Raw genomic sequence first — 15,021 nt, 5'->3', positions numbered from 1 at the left:
CTGGGAGGATTCCCCTCTCAATTCTTGCTCAACTTTGTATCCTGAGCTGGGAACAGAAACTAGGAGTGCAGAGGACAGCAGTGAGCAGAACTTCCCCAGCCCCTCCCACAACAGTGGTCACCACCTGTTGTTCCTGACAAAGGGTGGACAGTTCATTGCTTTATTTTTCTATAACTCTTGACATATGGGAGGGATGTTTTTTGTTGGTTTTGAACAAAAGCAGCAACTGAAGATCATGTGTGTCAATAAAATGCTTAATTTTACTTCCTTATTCCAATATTTATTAATGTCTTCCAAGTATCACAAATCTTAGTGTTTGTATTATAATATGGTGTTTGTATATAATCTTGTGTTATATTTAGTGAATGGATTTTTTTGTTTGTTTCGAGATCTGCTTTTCACTTTCCTAATGTGATACTTTAGCTTTTGACGTTTTCAAGATGCTTTATACTTTCCATGCTTATTGCGGGTTAGTTTTTTTTAGTGTTATTTGATGCAAATAACATAAAAATTGATCCAATTTTATATTGTTCTCAGACAACAAATCAAAAGGCCTCCAGTGGATAATAGATACAACCATAGCTTATCCCAAAGCTGAACCCATAGATATTCAAACCTGGATCCTTGGTTACAGGAAACCAGCAGTCACACATGTACATTACAGGTAAGAATCCCGTATTTGTACTCAGCATAAGTCCAACATAAAGTACTGTCTCTATCAGCCGTAGGTTGACTAGGTCACCTCATGTATTATTCTAGGCCACCAGGACACCCTGGGGGATAGGAAAAGAAAGATTGGTGTTTTATTTGGCTGCTGGGGGGATTTTGGCTTTATTTTAACCCTTAGCTTTCTTAATTCCAAAACAGTCTGTTTATTGCATATTCTAGATTTGTCCTGTCAGGAATAACACCATTGAAATGAATGTAAATGGAAGCATACATGGTACTTGTAAAACCAAATATTCTTGGTTTTCTGTTTTGTTTGTTTGTTTACTGTTCTCAGAAGAATTGGTTTCTGTTCCGACCCTCCAGTTGTTTGGTTATATTTAAAAATTTTTAAATAAGAATGAAATGTTTCCAATTAGAATAAGAGATTTAAAATGCAGCATTAGAAACCATATATATACAGATGTGAATAATACAGATAATGAGGTTAGATCTCTTTCTCTTTTAATGTGGGGAGATTGGCAAGAAGAACTAAGTAGCATCGACTGCTTAAACTGGGGAATAGGTGCACACAGATAGAAGGTAGTTTGGAAACTATGAAGTTCACTGAAAAATGATAATTTAGTTTAATGTTGGTTTACTTATAGGTAGATTTTAAAGTCTCTTCATGAATGTATTCTTTTTCTGCAGTTAAGCATATCTTATCCAGAACATTACTATTAGCCCAAAATTAGTACAAGCCAGTTTTGCTTCACATGACATAGAAAATGTTTTTCTTCTTCATCTCAACTGACTTTAAAGATAACGCAACACCCATTCTTAGAGAATTTAATCGAAATGATTACTTTGGTAATTTGGTGTAGCTAGACAAGTTAGTGGAGAAGGAAATGGCAGCCCACTCCAGTGTTCTTGCCTGGAGAATCCCAGGGACGGGGGAGCCTCGTGGGCTGCCGTCTATGGGGTCACACAGAATCAGACACGACGGAAGCGACGCAGCAGCAGCAGCAGCAGACAAGTTGGTACTTTTGCTAGTTTTTTCCCCCAGTATAATTTAGAAGACTATACATGTGATTGGAGAAGGAAATGGCAACCCACTCCAGTATTCTTGCCTGGAGAATCCCATGGACAGAGGAGCCTGGTGAGCTATATAGTCCACGGGGTCATAAAGAGTCAGACATGACTGAGCAACTAAAACAACAGCAGCAATACATGTGATAGTTGGGCTTCCTTGGTGACCTAGTGGTAAAGAATGTGCCTGCCAGTTCAGGAGATGAGGGTTTGACCCTTGGGTCAGGAAGATCACCAGGAAGAGGAAATGGCAACCCACTCCAGTATCCTGCCTGGGAAATCCCCTGGACAGAGGAGCCTGGGGGGCTACAATCCATAGGGTCACAAAGTGTTGGGGATGATTTAGCATGCCCAACATATCTCAGCAACTAAACAACAGCAACAAGAACAACATGTGAGAGTCAGAAAGGAATTATTCTATTTTGCCCAGTATTTTTCAGATCCCACTTAGAGTATTGCATGTATGTTAATTTATCTACTTCAAAAGAAATAATGCAATTAGTAGAAAAGTTTGCAAAGAGCCAATATAATAGATCACTGCTACCACTTAAAATGCAGTTGTTTTAGAGCAAATCAAATTTGGAGATAGTAGTGACTAAATGTGGAGAAGGCAATGGCAACCCACTCCAGTACTCTTGCCTGGAAAATCCCATGGACAGAGAAGCCTGGTAGGCTGCAGTCCATGGGGTCACGAAGAGTCGGACACAACTGAGTGACTTCACTTTCACTTTTCACTTTCATGCATTGGAGAAGGCAGTGGCAACCCACTCCAGTGTTCTTGCCCGGAGAATCCCAGGGGCGGCAGATCCTGGTGGGCTGCCGTCTATGGGGTCGCACAGAGTTGGACACGACTGAAGCGACTTAGCAGCAGCAGCAGCTGCAGCAGCAGTGACTAAATGAAACAATGCTAGGAGAAACTCCAAGTTGAAAGCACCAAATCCTAACCACTAAACCACCAGGGGAGTGAAACTCCAAGTTGAAAGTACAAACAGGCTAAAGAGAAGTTTAACAATTCATAAATATTAGATTTGTAATAGGTTTCTGTGTATATGAAATATTTTTATTGTATTTTAAGTAAATTTCATGGAAGGTAGTTTGATGCTAAGAACTGACTCATTTGAAAAGATCCTGATGCTAGGAAAGATTGAAGGCGAGAGGAGAAGGGGGCAACAGAGGGGTGGTGGACAGGGAAGCCTGGTGTGGTGCAGTCCATGGAGTCGCAAAGAGCTGGACACGACTAAGCAACTGAACTGAATGAACTGAACTGAATAGAAGGCAGTAACTGTTCTTTCCTGTGCGATCATCTTGGAGCCTGCTGAGAGTGGCACAGTGTGCCCCTGGATGGCTGGAGCGCTCTATTATTATACTGCAACATTGCTGGCCATCAGAGCTCACTTGGGAAGTAATAAAATTGCCATCATTTATTTACCATTATCAATGGTTAGGCCATTTTAAATTTCTTTAATGCATTTCTTTCCCTTCTTGGAAATTATTGTCAAGGCTACTAAGTGGATTCCACTACCTGTTCTGTATCTCTTTGCAACGTACTGTGACAGGTGTATGGAGATCTCTGAGCAAGAAAGACATTTCCCCTACCAAGTGACTTCAGCCATAAAGTGTTAGTACACTCAAGTGCTTAGAAAACATTTGGTCTTTATTTAAATAGGAAAAGAATATCCAGTTACCAGAATGCGCAGCTGAATGTTCTTTTAGATTTTATATTTCTATACTGATGTTTAGGGGAAAAAATTAGAAGAATGTAATAGCTAATTTTAACTGTTCTGATATAAACTATTTTGTTTTCCAAAAGCAGTTTTCTACATTGTCAGTTCAATTGTTACTTCTTAGGCTTATGTTGATTTTTAGGATTTCTGGAAGAGATGAAGTCTAAATATACATATTATTATGTACTATAGAATACTTTCCTAAAATACCACATAAATGAGAAAGTTAAAATTTGTGATGTGGCTATTTATTAGATCCTATCCTATGAACAGGTAGTAAATAGCAGTGCCGTAAATGCATTGTTTGAGCACCAAATGATACACTGATTTTTAAAGTGTTTAAAAAACTACACAAAGTACATTTACTAAGATATATAAGGTTTGTATGGGTTATTGATAAATCCAGTACTGATAAATTAGCATTCTGCATAGATTGGATCTAAACTACTTTAATGGAGAAGGAAATGGCAACCCACTCCAGTATTCTTGCCTGGAAAATTCCATGGACAGAGAAGTCTGGCAGGCTATAGTCCATGGGGTCACAAAGAGTTGGACACGACTGAGTGACTAAGCACAAGTTACTTTAAAAGGTGTCTTATTCTTCACTTCCGAATGCTATATATTATTTAACTAGGGAAATATTTTTTGTTACTGTGGATACAACTGCATTATGGATCTCTTTCAGAAGTGAAGGTTGTTTTAAAAGAGGAAAGTGAAAGAAGAAAGCGAAGTCGCTCAGTCATCTCTGACTCTTTGCAACCCCATGGACTGTAGCCTGCCAGGCTCCTCTGTCCATGGGATTTTGCAGGCAAGAATACTGGAGTGCGTTCCTATTTCCTTCTCCAGGGAATCTTCCCAACCCAGGGATTGAACCCAGGTCCCCTCACACTGCAGGCAGACTCTTTACCATTTGAGTCACTAGGGAAGCCCCTTTAAAAGAGGAACTAAGTCTTAAATACGAGAACCATTTGAGGGGAACAACTTTTTCCTCCCCTTCATATTACAGTCACATCAGAAGACAGCTTATTCCAATTAAAGTAGAAATGGGCACAGTGTGCTGCTGTTGAGGAGTTAGTAGCAAAATTAAACATGAATTAGATTTTAATTACAGGGATAGAATGTTACAGGGATAAAAGCAAAAGTAACGCATCCTTAATATAAATGTCTCCTTCACTCCAAATTAGAAAAAGTGACTTGGAGAACATGATCTGTTGTGCAGAAATGGCTTATATTTTTAAAAATCTTAAGTTATAACCGTGAGTGTGCTGCTGCTGCTAAGTCGCTTCAGTCGTGTCTGACTCTGTGCAACCCCATAGACGGCAGCCCACCAGGCTCCTCTGTCCCTGGGATTCTCCAGGCAAGAACACTGGAGTGGGTTGCCATTTCCTTCTCCAATACATGAAAGTGAAAAGTGAAAGTGAAGTCGCTCAGTTGTATCCAACTCTTAGCGACCTCATGGACTATAGCCTACCAGGCTCCTCCATCCATGGGATTTTCCAGGCAAGAGTACTGGAGTGGGGTGCCATTTCCTTCTCCAAACCATAAGAGTAGTGGGATAGATAAATTGCTAAAAGCAGAGGTGTTACTTTCATGTCTAATTTGATTGGAACGTTGGTAACTTCGAAGGTGTTCAGTTAGAGACTTTGGGTAGTAAATTATTTTCTGTTTGTAGGAGGGTGGGAATTAATTCAGAAAAGTACTATTTAATGAATATTTTTAAAGAAAATATATTCATTAGCAAGAATGGACAAGTGTTAACATTCTGACATATTTGCCTCAGGATAGTTTTATCAGTAAAGAAAATAAAGCATTTCTAGAATGCAGTACTTGTTGAATGTATGAATGCTGAAGTTTGTGCTATTTAGACATGGACTGTCCAGTTACAGCAGCCAGTAGCCACATATGATATTAAGCACTTAAAATGTAACTAGTCTGATTTGAAACATTCTGTATGTGTAAAATATACAGTGAATTTTAAAGACTAGTAGGAAAAAGGAATATAAAATATCTCACTAATGATTTTTATTGATGATGTACTAAAATGATTAGCTTTAGGAGATTAAAGGATTAAATTTCTTTAATGTTATTAGATGCTCTCTATTGTATACTTTTAAAACATAAATTAATTTTTAAAAATAAAAACATGTAACTATGAAAATACATCATAGAGGAGAAAAATCTCTCCCAGCATGCTCACATAAAATATTTTTTCATATTTCAATATTGTTTTATGTATGTTTATAGTGTAGCTGCAGTTGTAATATGCATAAAAGTTATTTTTATTCTACTTTATTCCACATGGCATTTTAATGAATGTTAAACCTGTACTACACATGTTCTAGATGTTAAGATAACAAATTTTATAAATATTTTTAAGTACCCTTATAAAGTTTTTACATTTTTAGTGGCTTTCCAAAATCCTGGTTACTAAATACATTTAATTATTTTCCTATTGATCATAGACTTCTCAGGTTTCATTTTTGATTTTAATAATACTATGCTGAATATCAGGACATACATCAAGTTTATCCTACCCCATACTTTAGATTTTTTATAATAGATATATTTAGCCTGTTAGTTCTGATGTTAGGTTGGAGAGTGTTATTAAAATTACAGAAAAACTTATTTATTAGAAAAATTACCAACATTTTAAAATAGTATAATATTTTGTTAATTTTATGCATAAACCTATAATATTTGTGATTAATATTATATCACTGATTTTTCTTTCTGATTTTTCCCTTTACTTCTTAAAACAAATTACAAGTTTTTATCAGTTTTGGGAGCTATAATTTCAGAAATAGTGTTTTTCTCCAAAACTTTTTGTTATGGAAAATTTCAAACCTGGAAATGAAACCCCATATACCTGTTTTACACTTACGGTGAATGTTGTTTCCTCTGTGTTATTTCCCAGGTTCCAGTGGATTATTTTGAAGGAAGGCTCAGACATTATATCATTTCATTTGTAAATGTTTTATTGTATATTCTCTAAAATGTAATAGTTCTTTTTGTAAAAAATAGTATACATTATCATACCTAAAATATTAATAGTTTATTAATATTATCAAATATCCAATCAGTCATCAATTTTCCTGGATTGTCTCAAATTATTTTTTTGACACTTTGAATTCAGTTAACTTGCAATTGGTTGACATATCTCAAGTTTCTTTTGTGTCCAGATTCCTCCCTCTTTTATTTTCCTTGTGGCTTATTTTTTGAGATACCGTATCATTTGCCCTGTAAAGTTTATACAGTTCTTGTATCCTGTGTATTCCTCTGTTCCCTATATTTCCTATAAATTGGTGGGTAGGTACTACAACTTCATCAGATCAAGGGTTAAATTTGTTTCACAAGAAATACCTTTTAAGTGATGATGCTTACTTCTATCAAAAGGTAAATAATGTCTGATTGTCAGAAATAGTTTTTGAATGCTGTTATTAGTTTAAATTTTTCAAATATATCCAGTGCTTTGAGAAAAAAAATGATACCTCCTTATACCATCCCTTTAACTCCAAACAATAATGTCAGAAATTTCAATTTAGAGTCGAGACCTCTTCTGGCATGTAACATATAAAGAGAATCAATTTGCCTAAGATACCCTGATAGTGATGGATTGAAGTCCATAGTCTTTTATTGTTTGATGAGTCATTAAAAAGGATTTTTCCCTACTATGTCCGTAACCATAAATATATTGAAATTGTTCTAAACTTAATTGGCAAATGAGATATAATCATCCATTGGGACGATGGATATTTGTATTAGTTAGGGTTCTTCAGAGAAATAGAACCAATAGGATAGAGAGAGATCAAGAATAGATTTATTACAGGAGTTGGCTCTCCTGGTTATGGAAGCCAAGAAGTCCCATGAGCTAGTATCTGCAAGCTGGAGAACCAGGAAAGCCAGTGGTATAATTCAGTCTGAGTCCCAAGTTCTGAAAAAGGTGGGGAAGTCTGAAAGCCTAAGAACTAGGAGCGCTGATGTTCTAGAGCAGCAGAAGGAGGTCTTAGCAAAGACAGTGGACTCCCCCTTCTTCCACTATTCTGTTCTAGTTAGGACCTCAGTGGATTAGATGCTGCCCTCCAGCATTGGTGAAGCGGATCTTCTTAACTTAGTCTTCTGATTTGAATACTAATCGCTTCCAGTGACATCCTTAGAGCACACCCTTATAGCACACCAAACATTATTTCAGGTAATGTAAAACATTATTATTTATTTATTTACAAATAATGTAAAACATTATTTGGACATCCTTTAGCCCAGTCACGTTGACCCATTGCAGTGGTCTATGTAGAAAACCAAAGAAACTGAGTTCACCATCTATTTATAGAGTTCAGCAATCTTGATATAAAATTATTACAGAAAAATCAATATTATCCCTTTATCTTGACAATACGTAGAAAATGTAATATTTTAAAAAAGATGCTTATCTGAGAAACAAGAAGACTATTAAGTATTTACCAATAAAACTTAAGAAAAAAATGTAGAAGGCTTCTATGAAGGAAAATAAAAAACTGCATTGAAGAACATAAAAAACTGAAAAAGTGGAAAGAGATACTGTGTTCATAGGGGGAAGGCTGAAAAATATAAAGATGTAAATTCTCCCAATCTATAAATTTAATCAAATTTAATCTATAAATTTAATATAATTGAAGTTACATTATCCAGGAGTATTAGGATCAGAATTCAGTATGTTTTTTTCTGGAAACCTGACAGATGGTTCTAAAATTCACTTGAGAGAGTAAATTCACTTGAGAGAGTAAAGACAAATGAATAGCTAAGATAGTTTTGAAGATAAACAGGACAGAGGAATTCTTCCTACCAGATGTCAAGGCTTATTAAAGCAGTGTACTTTAAGGGCAGGGTCCAGTTCAGTTCAGTCGCTCAGTCGTGTCCGACTCTTTGCGACCCCATGAATCGCAGCACGCCAGGCCTCCCTGTCCATCACCAATTCCCGGAGTTCACTCAGACTCAAATCCATTGAGTCAGTAATGCCATCCAGCCATCTCATCCTCGATCAATGGAAAGATTAGAGAATCCGGATTTACTTGGGAACTTGTGTATGGTTGATGATTTTCTAACTGTGTTTTCTATATTTGGTAGTTTTAAAGGGGATACTTGAAGCCCGTCGATAAAGTAGTGTCACTTCTTAGAAACTACAAGTAAGTTCTGAAAAACACAACAAGTAAGACATCATATATTCTATTTCATCCATTAAGATACATATTTTTTCACATATTAACATCTCTGAAACTGAGAGTCATCTTAAAACCCAGTAAAATAAAGCCTTAGTTATTATTTAATTGGGCTTCCCTTATGGCTCAACTGCTAAAGAATCCACTGGCAATGTGGGAGACCTGGGTTCGATCCCTGGGTTGGGAAGATCCCCTGGAGAAGGGAAAGGCTTCCCTCTCCAGTATTCTGGCCTAGAGAATTCCATGGACGTCCATGGGGTCGCAAAGAGTTAGACATGACTGAGCGACTTTCAGTTCACGTCTCTTCACGTTATTTAATTAGATATTTGGCATGCTGCCACAGTAGTTGCTGCCTCTCTCCTCTCCCCCTCTGCCCCTGGGGAGTGAATCTTTGTACTGTTTTAGGCCTTTTGTTTGTTTTTACAATGTGAATGTATTAATTTTTCAATTTAAAAAGTTATTTGAGGAATTCCCTGGTGGTTCAGTGGTTGGGAATCTGCATGCCGCAGGGCAACTAAACTTGTACACTACAACCTCTGACCCCGCACGCTAAAGCCTGCAAGCTGCAACTCCTGAAGCCTGCATGCCCGAGAGCCCTGCTCTGAAACAGGAGACACCACCTCAGTGAGAAGCCTGTGCAACAGGACTGGAGAGTAACCCCCACTTGCTACAACTAGAGAAAGCCCGTGCACAGCAAAGAAGATCCAGCGTTCAGTTCAGTTCAGTCGCTCAGTTGTGTCCGACTCTTTGCGACCCCATGAACCGCAGCACACTGGGCCTCCCTGTCCGTCACCAACTCCCTGAGTCCACCCAAACCCATGTCCATCAAGTCGGTGATGCCATCCAGCCATCTCATACTCTGTTGTCCCTTTCTCCCCCTTCCCTCAATCTTTCCCAGCATCAGGGTCTTTGCCAATGACTCAGCTCTTCACATCAGGTGGCCAAAGTATTGGAGTTTCAGCTTCAACATCAGTCCTACCAATGAACACCCAGATCCCTTGCATTGCAAGGCGGATTCTTAACCACTGGACCACCAGGAAAGTCCCCTATCCATAATTTTAAAGTGAGTTTAAGCAGCTTAAATTTCTATAATAATTTTTTTAGTATAAAATCTAGAATAAAGTAGAATATAGTTAATGTATTAAAAATAAGTTATTCGACATATTGAGGTTTCACTTTTCTCAGTAACTGTAACTCTAAAGCACTACACACCTAAGTGGTACACACCAGGTACTAATGATGCAGGTTTAGAGTTTACCACCCTTAGCCCCCAAATTACTCATCTGAAAGTAAGGTCATTAAATTGCCTCTTGAACTTAAAGTGACTTTTTTTTAATAGCAAAAGGAAACATTGTCCTGTCTTTAGTTTTTCTTATAGAACTTTTCTTTATCACCATAGTTATCACTCATTTCACCTCTGTTTTCACTATCTAATGATTCTCTTCTTCCTATCTACTTTTCTTGTCATCTCTTGTTTTTTACTGCTTTGCCTCTGTGCCCTAGCTTTACCCTGGAAAAGTCTGGATTTTTTCAAAGCTTCCAGTTGGAAAATGGAAAGTTACCCATTAAATTTAATCTTCAGGTTTTTAGTTCTGCTTGGCTGTTTTTATTGATGTTCACTACCCCCAAGTTATTTTTTCTTTTCTGCCCCAGCAATTTTTTCTTTCTTCCTTAAGAAAACAAAACATTTTAGTTTGACAAAATTCAGGATGCTGACATTAAATAAGTGGTCTTAATTTAGGTTTGACTGTATTATGGATTGAATTCTGTGTTTCTATAATGAAGTTGATGATTTGAAAAAGGTGAATCATCATTCAAATAAGATAAAATCTCCATCCTCTACTTAGAAGATATGGTTAATTTCTTCTCAAGTTTTTATAAGAAGTTATACATGAAAGAAATTTTTTACTGTTAACACAGAACCAAGAATCTAATAACCTAAAATCTAATTTGCTAAGTTATTTTCATTGTATGAATCTGGAGAGAGTAAGCTTTGGAAATGAAGCTCTATCCTCCCTTCCTTGGCCCTCAGGGGGTTCATCTTTTCTTTTTCAGATTTCTCTAGAGTCAAGTATAGTTACTGCCATTGGTATTCAAAAAATGCCTTTTGTTTTCTAAGGAAGTTTTGTTGGAAATACTATAGCTTCCAAATTAAAAAAAAAAATCTTAGAGTTTAAATTTTAATTGAATAATGGTTAAGCATAACTCTCACTGATCATTATTTATATTTTATATTTTATAGTTACTTAAAGTCATTGAATTAGATCTGCAAAGTGGAAAGGCTAACTAGGTTTTTTTTGTCTAACCTTCCATTTAATACAAGAATACACACACAGACACACACACACACCTGCACACGCACAGATTACTTAAATATAGACCTTCTCTAGAATCCTGTTTTTAGTCTTCTCTTTTTTCTCCTGTGAAAGAGGTTCATAATAGGAGAGTATATAGAAATGGATCCTGTGTAGATGTTCCTCTAGCTCTCAGTCTTTCTCCCAAGTTCCAAATCCTCACTTAGCTTTCTTTCCTCCACCTGGATACCCTGTCTTCTTTGAACCTAATATGTCTAGAACTGAACTCATTTTCCTTCACACAAACTTGTTTCTTTCCATTTGGGGTTTATGTTAACCTAATTCTACCCTCACCCAGAATGAAAATTTTGGAGTTTTTTGACTCTTTCACTGCCAGTTCCTATGAAAGCTACCTCTGCAATGTTTGTTTCTGTTCTCACTTTTTATCTAAATGCCATAACCTAGCTCAGATTTCAATACTTTTTACCTAGAATATGTCTGCTTATTAAATATTCCCTTTATTGATAATGATACTGATACTTTACCCTATCTTTTTTATTTCACTGCTATTCTCCTTTTCCTAAAGCATGGTGCCTTTTCCCCCCTTTGTTTCTTTTCTTGTTTCTTTATTCCTTTGTTTCTGTCTTTTTTCTTTCCTTTTTTTGTTATAGACATTAGTGGAACACAGCACAATTTGAATGAAATCTGTAGATTGTAAATTAGATAATAGTAGCAGTGTTTATTTCCTGATTTTTATCATTGAAGCATAGTTATATAAAGGACTGTTCTTGTATTTTAAAAAACATTCATGGAAGTATTTTAGGGGACACACCATCTATAACTTACTCTCAAAAGTTGAGGAAAGACTATATAGATAGATCAGAAAAAATATATATGGAAAGATGATAAAGTAAATATGAGAAATAATGATATTTTGGGAATCTGATTGAAGCATATATATGAATTCTTTGCAGTATTTTTGTAACTTTGCTTTGAGTCTGAAATTATTTCAAAATAAAAAAAAAATTTTTAAGTCTTTAGAGAGATACAGAGATCTCTGTACCTTCTCCTCAGTTTTGCTGTGAACCTTAAACTACTCTTTAAAAAAGAAAATCTTAACAAAAATATTAAGAAGTCATTAGACTCATGGAAAACATAATAATGATTCTCATAAGCATGTATCTCTGGAGAAGGAAATGGCAGCCCACTCCAGTATTCTTGCCTAGAAAATCCCATGGACAGAGGGGCCTGGCAGGCTGCAGTCCACGGGGTCGCAGAGAGTTGGACACGACTGAGCGACTTCACTTTCACTTTCTAAGCATATATACCAGTGTTATATTTTGCTTACTGGATAGTTCAGTTCATTCAGCAAGCATTTGTGTCTCAAAGGATGCAACACAAAAAAGATATAATGAATAAATTTGAGGTATAAACAATGCCATCTCATTATTTATGCCCTTTTCAGATAGCTGAGTGGCTTAAAAACAAAAACAACTTTTCTAGTGGATCCAGGAGGAAGCTCTAAATATTATTCCTTAGTATGTTGAGGATGAGGCCTGAGCAGCTTACCTAAGGACAATGACTCAAAGCAGAACTTCTGGGAACTGAGTACTCGGACATATTCTGATGTGTTAAGTTTGACAGGATCTGTTCTTGTCCATAAATCTATTTTTGGTGACAAGTAGTTTCCGTATTTCTGAGCTATTCTTATCATACTAGCCCTTGTGGTGTCAGTTAACCATGGTTGTGTTGTTGATGGCTGTCTACAGATGGCACCTCATCAAGTTTTACCCTGGCAGATTATTTTGAATTTAATTCAGTTCAGTAAATTTGAGTTTTCACAGAGGAGCAGGCACTGATTTATATACTGGATATGCAAAGATGAGTATAGCACAGTCTGATAGAATAAACAGACACATAAGAAAATAAAGAGAACATAAACTAATAAGCATAGTTACAAAGGGCAGAGTTGGCACCAGGGAGGAATTACTAACTGCAGGAGAGGAGGAGGAAGTCAAAAACAGAACAAAGGTAGAAGAGAGCCAAGTCCTTGTCTTCCCTGTTAGGAAATTGATGAATACATTTTAAACTGGACAGTCTAGCATGTTATATAACCAATGTGGAGTGAACAGCAAAATAAAGTTGAAAGAAGTTGTATCTGGGAAATAGGTATCTGAGGAGGGAAAAAATAGGTCTATTATTTTTCACCGTGAACCTAATAGTACTCTGACTCTTGAAAACTACATGCCTGTCATTACTGTGTTGAAAATTTAAGTTTTTTAAACTTGCTGACTCTTTTAAGCCAACTCAAGTGATGCCTTTTCCATATATCCTGTGTCATAAGTAGACATGCACACCCCTTCATTTAAACTTACACAGAAATTCTTTAAAGTCCTTATATAGTGAAAGTTGCTCAGTCATGTCCAACTCTTTGCAACCCTATGGACTGTAACCCGCCAGGCTCCTCTGTCCATGGAATTCTCCAGGCAAGAATACTGGAGTGGGTTGCCATTTCCTTCTCCAAAAATCCTTATATAACGTTTACCATATTCTGATTTTAGATTATTTACTTTCCTTGTCCCTCTGCTAGATTATTTGGTTTAAGAAAGCATCAGCAGTTTATATTCTTCAGTGCTTATTGGCTCCTACCATACCATTGACATAATTGAATTGAGGGTTTAGCCATGTTGTTTGTTAGCTCACATTTTGGAGTCTTTGTGGCATGAAAATTCAAACATTCTAATGAGAAGGTATAGAGGTGTCAGCTGCTAAGCATTATTTTATGTCTTTTTTTTTTAATATAGTTTATCTAGTGATCCTAAATCTGACCTTATGCTTTTTGGTGGAATACTCTGTATTTAGGAGCACATTCTAGATTACTATTAATAAGAATTTTTGTTTTTGGAACACTAGGAGCTGGTTTCTCAATTGGATAACTATTGCTATTGCAAAGATTTATTTCTTTATATCCCACAAGAACTCCTTTTATTTGATTCCAAGAGGACTGGTATTCAGTGCATTTGACACTCTGCCATATTAGGAGATTAGTCATTTTAATATTTTAATCCCATGGTGACCAAACAATCAGACTAATAGGGGTAGACTGCTCTTGAATGAGCATTTGGTCTTCCCTCCAGGCTGCCTCTTAAAGCAAGAGAAAGTCCAAGCTATTCTAGGCAGATGGTAGGGTAGATTTTCTGTTAAAACATGGCCCCACTCCCTGACACTCGCCCCATTTAAAGCAATAGATACTTCACCAACCTCACCACAGTCTTTCATGAGTTAAGTTGGTAAACCCAAACTTCCTCTTTCAGCCTTATTTTTAATGTCACTTTCCTCCTTATAAAGATGTTTTAAAAACTATTTCCAAGATAGCTCTTGCTAAGTTATCCTCAGGTTGATTAGACTTGCTTTTTTATTTACAGAAATAGTGTATTTTTAGGGGCTAAAAAGTAATCTAGATAATTCCCCAAACCATTTGACTGTACTCAGTGTGGTAGAGGTGGATAAAGTGTTTAAAGAGCACCATTTATATTACAAAACTGTGTTAAGACAGTATTAAACTTCTAAAAGTAAGAAGTAAGTAATTTGTAATACCATTCATTTAAAAAAACATACTTTGATTTTTAAATTTAAATTTTAAAACATTCCATGAATCAACTGTATTTCAATTAAAAAAAACACTTCTATGAAAGAAACAAACAAAACATCCCTCTAGTATCAGGATGACTAACTGACTTTCCTAAAAATCCAAATACTAAGGACATTTAATTTGAAAAAAAAAAAAAAAAAAAAAAAAATGATTAAATTTCCTGAGTAGTTGAATTTCTTACATAGCCCTGGGCATCTCTCTTGTGTCCGGCACTGTGCTGGCTTTATTTTGCTGGCTTCTGCCCCATATGTACATAGTTCGGGAGTCACCCATAAACTCGAGTGGGGGAACAGACTCAGACAGCGTGGCTCCCACTCAGTGCTTACTTCTGTCTGAGATTCCTCACTTTTCAAATGTTATGGTCACCCTAATATCTGTCCTCTGATTCTTCAAGGAGTGAGACGACATGTTCTTATATGAGTCTT

General features: G+C 36.4%; 1 protein-coding gene across 4 annotated transcripts in view; it reads left to right on the top strand.

Moving 5' to 3' along the window:
* The window catches only part of LPGAT1 (lysophosphatidylglycerol acyltransferase 1), a 159,146-nt gene that overhangs the window by 124,136 nt on the left and 19,989 nt on the right, over positions 1–15,021 (top strand). For all 4 annotated transcript variants that reach the window (XM_040263111.1, XM_040263113.1, XM_040263114.1 and 1 more), the window contains one exon: positions 538–664. In XM_040263111.1, coding sequence (XP_040119045.1) covers positions 538–664 — 127 coding nt within the window. The remainder of the gene's footprint in view (positions 1–537; positions 665–15,021) is intronic.

Source organism: Oryx dammah, unplaced genomic scaffold, assembly GCF_014754425.2.
Source record: "Oryx dammah isolate SB20612 unplaced genomic scaffold, SCBI_Odam_1.1 HiC_scaffold_21, whole genome shotgun sequence".
NCBI lineage: Eukaryota > Metazoa > Chordata > Mammalia > Artiodactyla > Bovidae > Oryx > Oryx dammah.
This window is presented reverse-complemented; position numbering and strand designations above follow the sequence as displayed.